Here is a 17,398-nt window from a genome sequence, read left to right as displayed (position 1 = left end):
GCTCACTGTTAGAAGTGACTGTGTGTTTAGAGGTGTCCTGATTTTGAATAAGTAGACATGCAACGATCAAATACACCAGACTGGTATTGGCACAGATACTGATTTCATTAAGTGGATGGTATCAGTATTAGCCTTGACATAAACAAGCCACAATAAATGCAGGTTATTGAAGTAAATGCAATGTCATTATGAAAATACAGTGTTTTTTCTATCAGCTACATTCATTCTGTCACAGTGGGTGGCAGACTTTTTTCACAGCACTCACTTACTTGAAAACATATTCCAATGAGATTTACACATTGAATTTTAAACATTTTGAACTTGGTGGGAAAAAAAGAGCACTAAATCAAATCAGTACTCAGTTTTAGCAGAGATACACAGAGCTGAGGCATCTAAAAAGTTAAATATGTCCATCCCTAGATTTAAGTGATTAAGAAGATAATTTATGCCTCAGATCGAGGCCTGTTTTAAGAACCGTGGATTGCATTGCATGCTTTTTAGAATACACAGTTACAGGTGTTGCCATAAACATTTTCCCTCCCCAAAATAGTGGCTTTCCCTGCTGCCTGGGCTGAACTTGCCCTTGAACTCTGACAAGGAATCAGCTTAGCTGCACTCTTCTCCTAACCTAATCAGTCATGGAGAATTGCAGAACTCACCCCATTATTGCTAATCTTTTTCTTCTTGTTGCAATAAAGTGAATGACCTTGGGGCAGACACTAAAGGGGGTGGAAAGAGTTCTGCAGCTGCTGATAAGGTGGTGGAGGAGATAAGAGCGAAGGGAGGCAAGGCTGTGGCAAACTATGGTGAGAAGTTTGGACTGTTCTCTTGCATATCATTATCTCCATCTGTTTTTTCTCTCCTTACCTCATTGTATTTATCTTATGTAATAGAAAACTAAAAAAAAATATTGTTTTCTGTCAGTCTGAGTGGCTCACTGATGACGTTGTTAGTGAGTATTGAAGACAAATGTATCCCCTCATCATCTTTGTACATTTCACATCGATAAGAAAAAAAATAGTTTTGACGAACAAAACGTGACAACGCTTTGATCGATGTGTTTTTTTATGCAGTGTTGAATGTAGATGTAATACAAATGAGTCAGTTATTTTATTGTAGCACTAACTCGCATCGTGTCTATTTAAGAGCATAAATGCATCCAGGAACAATGTAGAGCAGTAACTGAAGCTAAACAACACACAGATAATGTCTGTGACCATTCGTGTCATGCACACACAGATTCTGTAGAAGATGGAGAAAAATTGATCCAGTCAGCACTTGACGCATTTGGAAGAATTGGTGAGTATTGTGTTTGCATGGAAATGTTGTAGCCATCAGAGTTTATGCTCATCCCAAGTATTGAATCATTAAATTATCTAAATTAAATGATGGTTATTAATGCTGCTACTGCTGTTTGGGCTAAATCTGGTCAAATATCTTTTTGTCCAGATGTCGTCGTAAACAATGCCGGGTATGTAATTTCACAGTAATTATCACACTTTTTGCAAGGTCTAATCACATCATCTGTTTATAGATTGGCTGTTTGCTGGCAGTGGTTTGGGCCACTATAATCATGTTAAAGACAGCCTAAATTTTTGTCACAAAGACCGAAAAGACTAAAACCCATTCCTGCTTTTCTTCATGAAGGATACTTCGTGACCGATCGTTTGCCAGGACGAGTGATATGGACTGGGGTAATTGAATTATTTCTGATCTTTACATTTACTTCACTCACAATAGCTTCTACTGTGTATAAGGTGATCTTATATCATCACATTATTTCCTTTTGTTTGGCTCATAATCAAACTGTGCCACCTTGCTAACAGTAGAGGAACACATTTGTTTTAACGTGGGTTTGTTGTCTATTCAGAAAACAGATTGTCTGTGCGGGAGTTTAAAAGTCTACTGTAAGCTGGATCTGATCCACAGTGTTCTGATGTACAGCGTCATTCCTCATACTCTCCATTTCAGACCTGATTCAGAGAGTTCACTTGAGAGGCTCCTTCTTGGTGACTCGAGCTGCCTGGAACCACATGAAAAGCCAAAAGTTTGGCAGGTGAGGAGCCCAGCTACTAAGGGCTATTGAGCTGGATCAAAACTGTGCCATCCTCTTATTATGTGGGCAGGATTTTTTTTTAGCTCCAACAAAGCTGCAGTATCCTCAATAGACAGGCCCTTTATGGACTGTAAGAAAGAGTATATCAGTATCATTTTATATCCTTAAAGGCTTAAATGCAAGACCTGATTCAATATGTCAAAGATTCTCAAAACAGTGTGTATATGGCCCACTTTAAGGGGGCTCTTGAGTAAATAAACTTAAAGTTATGAGTATATAAAGCATGTCTGCCACCAAAGCAAATTTAATATGAATATGTATGTACCAAAGAATGAAGGAAATAAGTTATTTTGCTTATGCTTCACCCTGAACAAATTGAGTACAATTTAAATTAAGCACTTAATAAGAAGCAACAAAGACGCCTGAACCGGCATAATCTTAACCTTCTATTTAGTTGAAGCAGTGAGGATTGATTAGGATATTGATTAGTCATGTTTTTAAAGCACAATCAGTTAAACAGACATCCAGTGCAGATAATGGTTTTCTATTTACAGGGATGTGTTGTGTGCTTTCCTACAGTGTTCAGGCCTGTTTAGTGTTGCATGTTTTGAATTCTAATGTGCAGAAGAAGGTCACACAGCCGGCTTTTGCTCCAGTCTTACTCTAGGTAACGGATGCCCTTCACTAATGCACACAAGGTGTTCTACATGAATGCGAGAAGACAATGGCTCATAAACACTGAAGTGACATTTTGCGCTACATTTTGCAGAAAGTTTCACTGCGTTGAGCTCAAGTATGGCTCATTATTATGTGTGGAGGGGAAAACAGTTGCAAGTAATATTGGTTTTATATGAAGGTTGTGATGTAAAAACATTATCAAATTTTATAGAAAGAGAAATAGTCATGATTATTTGAGAATATATATATTTTTTCAAACATCCTAGGCATTTTATGCCTGTTATGTAGGGTGTAGAGGAGCAGGTTAAAGGGGTATTTCACTAGTGAACAGACTTGATCAATCACACATTTTTAGGTCAGTCAAGCAAGTTCTCTTCATTCCTGTGTTCAGCTCGTTTACTGTTGGGTGTTTATGGGTAAAGGTTTCACCTAACTGTGACTGAAGGTTTGTTTTCTGTAAAGAGGTGAGATTATTATTAAATTCTGAAATACAGTTTGAACAAGGTGTTTCATTTCAATATATTTCCTGCTACCTGAGAATTAAATGTGAAAGGGTGGTTAAAGGCTGTCGACCTGAGGATGATAGGAAATGTAAAAAGCATGTATGAATTTTTAAAGTATTCCCATCCAGTGTCTTCTGGGTTTTGCAAATAAATTCACTCAGCTTTCTAGAAGAGGGAAGTGAACGAAGGCAAATTAATTCTTGTTGGTTAAATTCCAGTCATTTAAATATTCCTCTCACCTGGCAGGTAACTTCATCAGCCTGCCCTGAAGTTCAGTGCTTCTGTCCTTGCGTGAGCAATGTAGGCTAGAGAGGGAATTGTGTTTGGGAGGTCAGGACCCAGATCTTTCCTGCCATCTAGAAAGGCTGGTCATTAGCACCCCTACCACGCCAGTACATATGGGCAAGTTTAAAATTCAATCTGTGTGTGCAGCCACCCTAAGCAAAAGTTGATGGTGTATTCAAAGGTAAGACCATAACAGAAAGAAATGGAAAGCAGAAATGTTCATGCCACGACTCTCCACGAGACAGACAGGATGACTGTAGAAGCCAAAGCTGTGATGAAAACTATATGAAAACATAGCACAGACGTAATTATACTCTGGTCTCTCATGCACAGAAGACAGTTCGTGTGCTTGCTGTTGCTCTTCTATGTTGTAACGTGTTGGAACCAAGTAAAAATTGGAAGATTTTTCCAGTAACACTTGATAGTCTGTAAGGTTCCCTCAGTAATTGAATCATAGACTTCAGCGCATAAAAGTTATTGATTTGAAAAATATTCTATCATAGCCAATCCTCTGGTTCCATTGCAGTATACAGTATGAGTGCCCTGTGATATGGATCACTGCTTTCTGATGACTAGTGAGACGGCGTGTTTCAGATGTCTCCCACAGTTAATGTAGCCTTGGTGCTTAACCTCATTACTTTGGCTTGACTGAAATGAACTCTCTGCGTGAGATAACTAGCAAAATTGTATGTGCAGCACTGCGTGTCTGGTGTGCATAGATGCCTTTATTCCTTATAGCCTGTGCTCACATTTGTTCAAGTAAAATGTTCAAGTAATTTTGCAGTTCTATATCTGTGCAAAAGCAGTGGTGTGTGTGTGTGTGTGTGTGTGTGTGTGTGTGTGTGTGTGTGTGTGTGTGTGTGTGTGTGTGTGTGTGTGTGTGTGTGTGTGTGTGTGTGTGTGTGTGTGTGTGTGTGTGTGTGTGTGTGAGAGAGAGAGAGACTGGGCTAACATCACATGACTAGATGTTTACATATGCATACTCCTGTGCACGTATGAAAAACATGTACCACTTTGTGAGATTATGTATGTGCGTGAGGGTCGTCTGTGTCTCCCATTAGTCTGTTGCGATGCCTGTCACTGACTTGTTGCCTCTGCTTGTCTGCGGCCAGAATCATCATGACGGCTTCAGCCGCAGGCATCTATGGTAACTTTGGCCAGGCCAACTACAGCGCTGCCAAGCTCGGCATGGTGGGGCTGGCAAACACCCTGGCCATTGAAGGACGCAAGTACAACATCCACTGCAACACAATTGCTCCTGTTGCTGGGTCACGCCTCACAGAGACCATCATGCCCCCAGGTAAGCACAGAGATTAAACCACATACATGATTGCATGCAGTTGGTCTGGATAATGTACTTACTGTGGTTTTCTGCAACGTATGCACACGCTGTCATGCATACAGCCTTGAATCCAAAAGTCCAAAGACACTGGGATGTTATGTAAAATGTTAACAAAAACAGAATGCAATTATTTGCAAATCCTTTTCAACCTGCATTCAATGGAATACCTTACAAAGACAAGATATTTAAAGGTCCACTGTGTAAAATCTAGGTGGATCTTGGCATAATATGATATATTACCTTAGAATGAGCTCTTTATATCTACTGAGTGAGCATGGGTCCTCCTCTGTGGAGTCCACCATGTTGCAGCACCCTGTTTCTACAGTAGCGCAGACCAGACAAACCAAACACTGGCTCCTGGGAGTGCCTTTCATTGCCATTTAATATTCAAACTTTATTGTTTTTTTTTTGTAAATTTACACTCATTTTGAATTTGATGCCTGCATCATGTTCCAAAAATGTTGTGGCAGGGGAATATTTACCACTGTGTTACATCACTCTTTCTCAGACTCAGTAATTTTTTGGGAACTGAGGACACTAATTGTTGAAGTTTGAAAGGGAAAGTCTTTCCCATTTTTGCTTGATGTGCACTTTATGTGGACTTGATGTGCACTTTGGTTGCAAAACCGTCCGGGGACTCCAGTGTCGTATTTTGCACTTCATAATGTGCTACACATTTTCAGTGGGAAACAGGTCTGGACTGCAGGAAGTTCACTCTTTTACTATGAAGCCAACATGTGCAGAATGTTGTTTGGTGTCATATCCTTTATTCAGTCATGTCGTTTTCAATGCAGTGCCTCCAGATGGATCAAAGGTCACGGGCATTCATTGTTGGTTTTCACCTTGCCATTTTGACCCTAAATAAGCCCCGATGACAAGTCTGCACTGAGTGATGTCCTCTTCCTCCCAGGAGAAGTGGGCCCTCTCTGCTGCAGTTAGCTTTGTCAATATGTGTCCAGCAGCTCCAAGAAAAAGAAAAGAAAAAAGAAAAAGAAAAGTAGCCCCAACCCAACGCCAAAGCCCTGAGTCCTGATCCACCAGCCTGGTTTCAAGCTGTTTCTGTAGCTCCAGGAGTTCAAGTGTAGCATCCTCAATGCACTGCAGATGCTCCTCAGCTTCCACGATCCGCCTCTTGGCGCTGTCAATCCTGTTGTTTGCAACTCTAATATCTTCTTTAATTTCTTTAAGAGTGTCTGAGTTTTCATGACGAAAATCTCGCAACTCTCGAAGTATTGTCTCCAAGTTTGCCATGTTTCTAGTAGACTGGACCACTTTGGCTGCTCGGACTCGCCCCCCTTTCATGTGTTAGTTGGGTTAGCTCTTCACCCTGTTCCGTTAGCTCCGATGCTAACGTATCTTGTTTGTCGTCTCCTTCGACGTATAAGTCGGGTTTTTGAGACTTTTTTCCTGATTTTCCTCTCTTCATAGTCAATGCCCTTTGTAATTAATATTTAACACGTATTACACTTGCTTATTGACAAATAGATAGGGTGTTTAAAACTCAAAGTCGGGAGGCCCACTTTTTATGCTGTTGCCATCATGGAGGTGCACCGGAAGTCCCAGGATGCTCCTTTCATACCCAATCATGATACGATCACCTGTTACAGATGAACCTGCTTACCTGTGGAATGTTCCAAACAGGTGTTTTTGGCGCATTTTGGAGCAAAATAAAACCCACTGGATAATAATAATAATAACAATAATAATAATAATAATAACAATAATAATAATAATAATAATAATAATAATAATAATAATAAGGATGAAGATAAAAAAAAGGGTGCATAAAACCACAGAATAAAATGATAAAATATAGGTACAAATAGAGTAGAATAAGTATGAAAATAAAAATAAGGAAATCATCAAATTACAGCATAAAATTATAACATAGTATGCATAAGATCAAGTAAAATACAACATTTTAAAAGATAGATGGAAAAAGGCTGTTTTTTTTGGACACGCCAAAACAGACAAATATATTTTAATCACAGCTTTTCTTTTTTTAGAGCAGTTGCATAATGTAATGCCCATGTAAGGTTGATTTACAAAATGTGAGGCAGCAGCACTCCCGTTTGACATGCAAATTTGTCATCTAATATTCAAGAGCTGTGTTTTTTTTTTCTGTTCCAACAACCATGATGAAATCATGCATCCTGTAAGTGCTTTAAAAGTTTTAATGTGTCAGCCCTTGATTTAAACAGGCAGCTCTGGCCTCCTTACTTTACTGCAGGTGTTAGCTGTGCTTCCAAATATTCACAAAAAGGTGAGTAAGTATGCCAATAGAACATTTAGATTTTTCATGTTAAAAATATTTCAGACAGAAGTTCATGCAGCGTTGGATACCCAATGTGAACACAATGAAATATAACTCAGAATAGCCCATAAACCTGGGATCCGATGTGTTTGAGCATTATGTCAAACAAAAAGCTGAAATATCAACGTTCAGAATGACAGCCTGTCAGCAACTGAAAAGTAGTTTTTTGTGTCTTAACATGGGGAATGTTTTTCCAACCCACCAAACGTTTCTGCAAATGTCTATACATGATGAACATATTGTGCATGCTCTGTGACTGCAGCCCTGTTGACGGGGGTATGAAGCGACAGATTAAAGGAATGGTTTTGTTGCCCTGCCGTGCTGGTCTACAGTAGCATCTGTCACACTGCGCCGTGCCAACTATCACAGGATGCCCTCACCTCAGTAAATGACTTGGTTCCATATGTTTGCTTTCACTGACTCAGACGTTTGCTAGAAAACCAAACAAAGCTCCTCTTGCTAAACAAAGCAGCGTGCGGTGAAACAGAATGCCCATCATCACTTGTCCATCAGAAAATGATGTTAATAAAGCACACAGGTTAGTGTGTGGTAAAAAGTTCTGTGTAATGATAGGACTGTGATGTATCAAATATATTGCCTGGCTTTTGATAAGTTACAGAGCATAATTTCAGTGCATGCTGATTCATCATAGACATATTTTATCCTACTTAATGATACAAGCCTGATTCCAAGAAAGTGTGTAAAACTTAAATAAAACAGAATGTAATAATTTGCTAATCCTTTTTGATATATACTTACTTGAAAACAGTACAAAGACAATATATTTAATCATTAATTAATATCTGCTTATTCTGAATTTGATGCAGCAACACGTTTCAAACAAAGTTGGGACAGGAGCAACAACAGACTGGGAAAGTTGTGGAACGCTCCAAAAACACACCTGTTTGGACCATTCCACAGGTACACAAGTTGATTGGTAACAGGCGATAGTATCATGAAAGGAGCATCCTGGAAAGGCTTGGTCGTTCACAAGCAAGGATGGAGCGAGGTTCACCACTTTGTGAACACATGGTTGAATAAAAGATGTTACTACATGGGCTCAGTAAACACAGTTCATTTGCAAATGACTGCATTCTGTCTTTATTTCCATTTACACAGCATGCCAGCCTTTTTGAATAGGGGTTGTAGTTAGCTATATACAAATGTAAATTAAGGTCATTTTTCCCTGCAAGTCATTTTAAAAATGGTTGAGAATAAACAGCAACTTGTAATTCATGCCTGTTTGCTCTGTAGCAAGAGGACAAATGCTTAAGGCTTGTCTAATAACTCAGACCGTGTACTTGCAGTATTTTCAAAATGAGCCCATAACACAAACACAACATAATTTTAATGATACACTAACTACCACACAGAGACACTGAAGCAGAAGCACCCCTTTGCTGTTTAGGTCAATTGTATAACAGATGTGCAATAAAAAGAGGCTCTGCTGTACTGTATCTGTGTCTGTTTTGTTTTATTTAGACCTTGTGGCGTCTCTGAAGCCTGAGTATGTTGCTCCCTTGGTCCTCTGGCTCTGCCATGAACAATGCCAAGAAAACGGAGGACTTTTTGAGGTATACAGAAGAAAAAACACATTCTCCCACTGTGCTGCCTGCAGTTTGTGTCTGTTTTTTTTTGTCATTGAAAACAGCAATAGGCCAGTATTGTACAATATCTGCATGTTTGCTCACCCTCTCATGTTTCATTGCCTTTCAGGTCGGTGCAGGCTGGATTGGTAAATGTGAGTACTGTGTATTTTTCCTGAGGAGGTGTCTGTATGCATCTATGATATTCATATTCATTAGCCCCTGGTTCACTAGTACTGTATGTGCGTGATTTTCACTATGCAGTGACCTCTTTATTTGTGTGTGTCCATGTGTGCAGTGCGCTGGGAGCGTACTCAGGGCTGCACTGTGAGACAAAAGAACCAACCCATGACCCTTGAGGCTGTCAGGGACCAGTGGGACAAAATCTGTGACTTTACAGATGCCACCAAGCCTGCAAACGCACAAGGTCAGTAGTGCACTGGGATGAATACATGCTCAGAAAATAGCGGTTAATGTGTTGGTACGTGTATGGGCATACTGTTACGCACACCTTTACACTTGCATGTGCATTCACATACACACTCACATAATAACCAGTAGATGTCATGTTCTTGTGGCCTAATGGTTTATATCCTTATGAAAACATGCACCACAGAATTTGAGAATTCGTCTCATTCCTTTGTCTTTAATGGTCATTTATACATTGCGAACATGGTCTTTTCTCTTCAAACCAGTAACCTCACAGCTCCTGCTCCTCCTGAGTTGAGATGCTGCCATTTTCATGTACTTTATTTGAGCCTGAATCTGAGTAGGATCCCCCTCCCCCTCCTCATAACCCTGCTGTTCTGCTTTTGCACTTTTTTTTGAGTCACAATGATTCAGATTGCAGATATTGAATCTAATCAAAGCCATCCCATACTTACCAATGAAGTAACCATGCTCAGTGTGCAGTTTGCTCTTTGGTTTTGCATAGGTTGTCTGCCTGGTACCCTAAAGAAACTATTATCTTTCATGTTTTAAAAAAGGATTTTAACAGTGGGAGAGATCTCTACCTTCCTAAATGCTTGCTACCTCAACAAACTGTATGCAATCACATGATGAAAAGATGTGATTGCATACAGTTGTGTGTGTGAAAACCGGACAGGTCTGTTAAACAGTGTCTCTACAGGTCTTGAAAAGTCTTAAAAAGCATCAAATTCAGTTTCCTCCAAAAAGCTGTTCGGAGACATCATACATATTACACACACTCGAGAAATGCAGGCAGTAGTTGGCATAATTTGTAACATAAAGCAAAGCCAGAAACTTCTCCCAATTTCACGGCTGTATTGAAATGACAAGGAGCAGGTCAAGCTTTTGTTTCAAGAGTTTACAGATTTTCAGTATTCTGGACTAATGTTTAGCCAAACAGAAGATTTTGATCTCTGTGATTAGGCATTGACAGCTATTTTAGTGTGACAGTGTGTGACACTGGTAGATTGTTATGATATGAGAAGGAAACGGCACAGTTGGTCATTGTTAGTATTTAAATTCCCTTGGGGCATACACTTAATTAAAGGTGTGATCAGCCTGTATGGAGCAGAGCAGAAGGCATAATGAAAGCACCACCTGTGGAGAGCTCCAACACTGAAGAATGTTGAATGAGGCGAACACGTTCAATGCAGTTGTCATGCAGTCACAGTGTTGGAAACTGAGAAGCTTCTGAAACCACCTGACCTTCAGCCAGATGTGCCCCTTTACTATCAGCTCATCTACATTTACAGTTCGAGTTCGGCAACATCAGGCGAGGGTGAGATGGTGTTAGAGATCAGGCGAATGTGGAGGAGATGAGAACCGAAGGTGAACATGTTGCTGAGTGTGAACGAGCTCAGCGCTGTTCCCGAAAGGCCTCACGCAACAAGAAGGTGGCAAATGTTGATTATTGTTTCTCTCCGCCTCCTCCGTCCCTCTCCACGCTCTCAGATGTACATTCGAAGAAAGGTTAACATTAACTGAACGAGGGTGGCAGTCCCACAGGGCGCTTGCTGGCCTCATTAGCATTGCTTTGTAGTGCCTCCTCATTTGTAGCTTGTTACACAGACTTGTTGCAGCCTCTTTTCTGTAACCGCCTGCCACTGAGTGACGGTAATTAGTGGCTGCGGTCTTCCCAGTCTCACTCTGTCTCAGCTGTCTCCCCTTGTTTTGGCTGAATCTTCCTAGGTATTCATAGCTTGTGTTACCTGGGTGGATATATTTGCATTTTATTTTTAGGCAAACTGAGAACAGCGTGTGTGCACTCTAATGTATCTAAACAGCTAATCTTGCTGCAGAGCAGAGAACTGACCACGCTCGTTCTTAACGCACGTGGATCTCACGCCCGTCCATTTTAAAGCTGCTCCTGGATCAGCATGTGCTAGATTGAAATTCTTATTGTGTGTTAACATCTCCCTGGAACTTTATTTAACTTTGCTTTGATCCATTTAACTCAAGATAAAAATTTTTCTGGAGCTGTTGGAGCAAAAAATCCTTAATCTCATTCCTGCAAGGTTTAGTGATAGTTATCTGGGTGATGACTTGAACCCCATACATGAACACATCTTCAGATACGGGGGACCCTAAACTTTCCATCAGAGGCACCAGTAGAAGGATGCTGTTATAACCCTGATTTCTAGGTGAAAGCATACACATTATTGATAGATCAGCAAAGTTTCTTGGTGCGATTATAATTTGACTATTTCATCTTGACAACAAAGAGCTGGAGTGGATCCAGTTAAAAAACTCTCAAATAAAGAACCAATATAAATTTACTTAAGCTTTCTGATATCAAACCTGAAAACATTAAAAACAATAATTTGCAGAGAATTGTCATGAGTGTACACTAAGAAATACTCTAGAATATTCTTACATTATTAATATAAAATGCATTCATTTCGCTGTGTGCGGTCAATTTTCCTGATAGGAATATGTTGAGTAAGTTGAACATTTTGGGAATCATGCTCATTCAGTTATTCAGGTTGTCACAGAGCGTCAGATTGATACCACTCTCATGCCTGTGCGCTAAATATGAAGCAACAGTCAGCAGCTGGCAAGTAGAAATTCTACTGGTAGCTGGATTATCTTACTTTTGGATGGAGTTATGTTAGCCGTTGCCTGCTCTTTCCAAACTTTATAAGGTAGCAGCTTCACATTTAGAGTACAGACAAAAAGGTGGTGTTCATCAAAAAAATACAAATAAACTTATTCTTAAAAGTGTCTCTTTTTCTTCAACAAAGCTTTAGATTAACTAACAAGGAGCTGTCTGCCAGTCATGAGAGCTCATCATTTCAATATACCCATGCTGCCTTTATTTCTAATTTAGTGTGCACTGTTGCACTATTTTGTGTCCTGCTCTGGTTCGTTTCCACTCATCTGTCATCTCTCACCTTTGTGTAGAGTCTCTACAGTCAATTATATCTGCGCTGTCTCAAGTGGAGTCGGAAGGAGAAGTCAGTGCGAATCCAACCGCATCTGCTACAGCCTCGTCTTCAGGAATCAATCCTGTGAGTTGAATTGACTAATGCTGCTTTTTTCCCTTTTACAGTAATATGCAGGGTAAACCTTGAAAAGTCTTAGAAGAGACTGAATTCAGTTTCCTCAGCCTGTTGTATGCAGTAATGTTAGTTGGAAAATGTGTATTTGAGTCTGGTGGCTTCGGCGAGAGTGATGTAGGGACTGTTTTTGGTTAAACAAAAAGGATCTTAGTCTTTATCAAAAAGGTATCTCTTTAGGGATGCTCTGATTTCCATAATGTGGTCAGACACATAGAATAACGATCTGAGCCTGTCAGTGGCAAGGACGAGCACTTTGAGTGGACGTACATTGACGATCCAACGCTGGGATGGAGTCCGTTGCAGCCAGTTTTGTGTCTGTTCGGCTCCTGCTCAGTACTGGACACATTTAAAAAAAATTAGCATCCCTGTGAGTCACTTACACACAAACGTTTACCTACACTTTTTTCCCTCACTTTATCTTACTTATCCCCTTCCACTGTCCTCCTCTTCTTCCTCATTCTGACTTTATTCCATCATTATTTTCCAGCCTCTGCAACTCATAACCTTATTTTCACCACTGCTACTTCGTGTCCATCAGTGTTTTTCTCCACCTCATTTCCTTCTATCATTCCTCCTACTGCGACTGTAGTGCCAACTTTAACGGTTGGTTGATAATGACTTTTGAAAGTGCAGAGCTGTAAAATCTCAGACTGTTTCAAACATGGCAACTCATAACTCTTTAATACCACCGCACTGTATTTAGTCGGTTGCATTAATAACCTTCCGAGCAAAGCTGCTACACCGTCCATAAATACTTTGATGTCTCCTGGAAATGTGAAATGCCAGCTCGGATTAGCTTTTCAAATGCGATGTACAAAAGATGTCGGAGCACAATGGTGCAGCGACGTCTCCTTGGATGGGCGCTCCTTTACTTTGCTCCCTATCAGTGAATCACAAAGTGAGCTACGGCTCACACACGGCTGAGCTGCTTGAATAAAACATTGAACCACAAGTAGAAGTGTATCGCATGAAATAATTATCTGCAGGAACAGTCCCCGTTTTCTGTTCAGATATTTGTGGCGTGCAATAATGAGACTACGTCAACAGACTACTCGGTTCTTGTGGCGATACTCTAACAGTTATCCTGATTTGTGTTGTCACCACATTAAAGATATTAATTAGGATGAATGCTTTGTTTAGTGCTGTGTGGCAACTGGTGCAACTTGTATCTGTAAGCTTATCAGTATCAGGAAGTAAAGCACTGCGAAGCCATCCTAGTGGCCTGACAGATTTGATGCACTCCGTATAAACCGTAATATCCCCAGATTCCAGCCAGGGACCCTTGTTGCATGCTGAACTCTTCTCCCTCCCCATGTTTCCTGTCTGCATGTATGCTGTCAAACTGTCAAGAAAAAGGAGAAAATGTTACTCAAAATCTTAAATTATTTAAATAGTGGAATTATATATATTGCAGAACCTGATCTGTTGTTTTTTTAGTGTCATGCAACAATTGTCCAGATATTCACACAACAAGAAGTATAAAATGATCCAGCATATAAGACAAACAATAACAATGATCAGTTATCTATATAAAACATTCATTATTGTGCATGGTTGTTATATCTTCTTCTGTTTCTTCTCTTTTAAATGCATCAACGCTTCAGTAACACGCCATGATTAACTCCACTTTAATATCAGTGCCCATTTTATATCTTAGTCTTCTAAGTCTACGTCTGGCAGTAACCAGATATTAACTTTTGAAAACTCACTTTTTTTTCCATCCTGTGAGTCATTAGCAGTGCTCACCGGCCTGCTTCAGTATCAGTGTCCTCTCCGCTGTGGCTGTGGGTGTGTGTCTGTCTAGACTGGAGATTTGGAACAGAGTCACAGTGTAGCCTCAAGACAAACATCAGCATTGTGTCCTCAGCTGACTTGGCTTTGTGCTAAAAGTGTGTGCGCATGTGGACTTTGTATATTTATCTAATTCTGCACACATCTGGCATGTTAGTTACATTGATGTGTCGCTTAAATTATGCAACACTGTGCTTGTATTTGTTTCATGTCGTGCACCTCTCACTCATGTCTAATACTCATGACAAATGTACTCAAGTATAAGTAAAAATTACCATTTGACAAACCTACTCTATTTAATTCACCATCGGGCATCGATGGGCTAAATCTGCTTTTAATTGGCCGATAATGGAAAGTGAAAGTGTTTCTGCCAGCCTGTGTAAGGGCGATGCAGGCTGCTTTCCAACACGGACGCCAGTGGCACAGTGTGCAGTCGCTGGATTGGAGTTACATTAGCAGAGCAATCAAACCTTAAATTGAAAAGGTATTTTTCTGATTTTCTCAATTTTTTGCGTTTGCCCACCTCATTAATATCTGGCACAGGCACATGTCTGCACCACAAGGGAGACCACTTAAAGCTCTGCTGGGTAACCAGGCGCCCACAGCTCGGATGACAGCTCATTTCAGTTAATGTAGTGAAATGCGTAGCAACGAAGGTGTAAATGACAAGTTAAAATAGATGATCAGGCCCAAAAAAATCCTCGTAAAAAGCGCAGTTTTAAATGGAACGTGAAAAGTTGTCGTTTGTAAATTGACAAGTTGCTACACACCCCACGTTATAATCAGGCTCTTTGTGTAAACATCAGCAGCATTACGTTAGCTCTGCCACACATTCACATGTGTCATGCAGCTGTGTTCTCCTGGAGTGTTTATGCAAGTTTCTTATAAGCTTCTGAATTTTGAGGACTTGCTGCTTTTCTCTTATCTTATTCTCAGTCTTATAGTTAGGCAGTAAAATGAATATCTTTTGGTTTTGGGACTGTTGGTCAGACAAAACCAGCAAAGGGAAGATGCCACCTTGAGCTTTAAGAAATTGTGATTGACATTTTTCACCACTCTGACGTTCCATAGACCGAACAGTGAATCAATTATTGAGATAATAATTGGGACTGTACATTGAATAGAAGAAGAGGGAGGAAAGAAAACAACTTTTTCAAACTTACATATGCCGCTACGTTTTTTAATGGTAGCTCCCCGTTACTGGGACTCTGGCATTGTTCAGAAAACAGATTAATTCCCACATTAACCGCAGGACGATTATGTCTGTGATGGGATGTTTATTGTGTGCTCTACAGGATACTTGAATGTGAGGGCCAGAAATATCTCTTTGTAAATCAGTTGTCTGATTTAATAATCCTACTTGACCTAAAGGAGCCATCTGAACTGTGGCTTCTAGTCGTGGATTCCCTCTCTTGCTCGTTTGACCTAGACACTTAAAAGGGTAATTATGGTATTTTTGCATATTTCGGGGTCTAAATAACTAATAGCTGTAAAACATTTTGGAATTGGTCCAGCAGATCACTTCACCCGACTGCAACGCAGTTCTTGGGGACCAATAAAACCCGTTAGAGTGTGTCCACTAAAAGTGTTTGTTTTTGCCACTGACAGGCTCAGGTAGGTATTCTGGGTGTCTGACACCTGACACCTGACACCAGTCACCAAACTCCATTTACAAAAACAGTAATTTTTTCTTTGCAAAACACACTGCATTCAAACTCGACAGAAACAAAATAAAACCCACTAAAACCTTGGTTTTTCTTTCCACTGTTCCATCAGTCACCATCAACTCTGATTTGGGTGAAATAAACCCTTAATTCACCGTGTTAGATGTGAAAATATTGTGAGAGAGGGCCGTTATCAGAGAAGCTATGGGGGGGGGGGGGGCAGCGTGTAGGGCCAAAATATTTTCACATCTAACTCAGGCCTTATTTACGTTATGACCGGAGAGACTACATATGTCGGACTTAAGTAGATTTTCCTAGTAAAAATAAAAGTTAGAGGATAATGGAAACCCTGCTCCCAGTCAGCATTGATGAAGTGACAGGTCGCTGTGTGTGATTAAGCTTTCGTTTTTGAGAGCTGTGTGGCCACTCAGTGGTCAGAGCTATCTTATCTGCCCTCGCTAGCTTAACTTTAAGCTCATCCATCTTCTCCTCAGTGTTTTTCAATGCCTGTAGTCACAGTAGCTCTCGATGGCATGTCGTACTCACGCTTGAGGAACCGAACTAGCGCTTTGGATCCCTTGCTCTCTACCACACCGATTGGCAGCATATGGGTCTCAGTCATATAGCACACCAACGAAATGAATAAACGATAAAGGATTTATGATGTCATTTATCAAATCTAATTCTTTGCATCAGGAAACCGCATGTTACAGAGCCTCTGGAGTTATTATCTTTTGCAAATCAAATAATAAGTTGCATGTTTTTGCCTTTGGACCTTTATGTTCCGAAATAAATTTCCAAGTAATTTCAAAAGAAGTTGCCTGGAAAGAATTATTTTACCTGTTACTAAGGTCCAAAATCCAAGTAGTTAAAAGAATGAGAATTTTAGAGAGGGAGGGGGGTTTGGGGCCACTTCAGCCCAAACTCCTGGTTATGGCCCTGCAAGAAAACAGTGCTCACAGAGAATATAGAAAAATCAAAATATAAAAAAAACAATAAAATAATAAATAATAAATGAAAGAGTTCTCAAAGACAGATGAGCTTAAATATTGTAGAAATTGTAGAAATGAGTGTAAAGAATGAATAATATGGTATTGAATTGAAATATAGAGTAGCAGACAGAGAGTTTCAAAGCTGCTCTGCCAGAGGATCCCAGGCTGGGATTGATGAGGGTTTTAAAACATTTACAACTGTAAGGGCTCCACCTTCCTGAGCTTTAAAAGGCATTCATGATTCTGCGTCATTAAAGCTGGATTGTTGCGCTATGCTTTTCAGGAGCTTCAGTCCATTTTCAGCCTGCTCGTTAATAGAAGTGCAAGCACAAATCGAACACCGCTCCACTTCTGGCCTGTCTGCCCTGGCCACTAGTCAAGTTCAGGATCCGTTTTAAAATTGTGCTGATCACTTCCGAAGCTCTCCCCCGGTCTGGCTGCAGGACGTCATTTCTGAACTGCTGATTCCCCTTAACTCTGTGAGACCCACAGGTCCTCAAACTAAAGACTGCTGGTGGTGCAGATTACACCAAATGGCCATTTTGCTGCTTATAGCTTGCATCTTGTTTTCTACCTGCATTTAGATTTATTTAGCTTTTATTTGCTTTGCTCACTTCTATCTTTTCTATATTGTTCTTTTCTATGACCCTCAATATTATA

The 17,398-nt window shown here is 40.2% G+C and overlaps 1 protein-coding gene across 1 annotated transcript in view; it reads left to right on the top strand.

The window, feature by feature from the left end:
• Positions 1 to 17,398, top strand: part of hsd17b4 (hydroxysteroid (17-beta) dehydrogenase 4) — a 28,688-nt gene that overhangs the window by 1,129 nt on the left and 10,161 nt on the right. Inside the window, exons 3-12 of the mRNA XM_041936709.1 lie at positions 699 to 806; positions 1,240 to 1,299; positions 1,450 to 1,471; positions 1,648 to 1,694; positions 1,972 to 2,056; positions 4,635 to 4,822; positions 8,661 to 8,752; positions 8,895 to 8,919; positions 9,063 to 9,191; positions 12,134 to 12,240. Of these exons, the coding sequence (XP_041792643.1) occupies positions 699 to 806; positions 1,240 to 1,299; positions 1,450 to 1,471; positions 1,648 to 1,694; positions 1,972 to 2,056; positions 4,635 to 4,822; positions 8,661 to 8,752; positions 8,895 to 8,919; positions 9,063 to 9,191; positions 12,134 to 12,240 (863 nt within the window). The remainder of the gene's footprint in view (positions 1 to 698; positions 807 to 1,239; positions 1,300 to 1,449; positions 1,472 to 1,647; positions 1,695 to 1,971; positions 2,057 to 4,634; positions 4,823 to 8,660; positions 8,753 to 8,894; positions 8,920 to 9,062; positions 9,192 to 12,133; positions 12,241 to 17,398) is intronic.

Source organism: Chelmon rostratus, chromosome 5 (genome assembly GCF_017976325.1).
Source record: "Chelmon rostratus isolate fCheRos1 chromosome 5, fCheRos1.pri, whole genome shotgun sequence".
NCBI classification, from domain to species: domain Eukaryota; kingdom Metazoa; phylum Chordata; class Actinopteri; order Chaetodontiformes; family Chaetodontidae; genus Chelmon; species Chelmon rostratus.
This window is presented reverse-complemented; position numbering and strand designations above follow the sequence as displayed.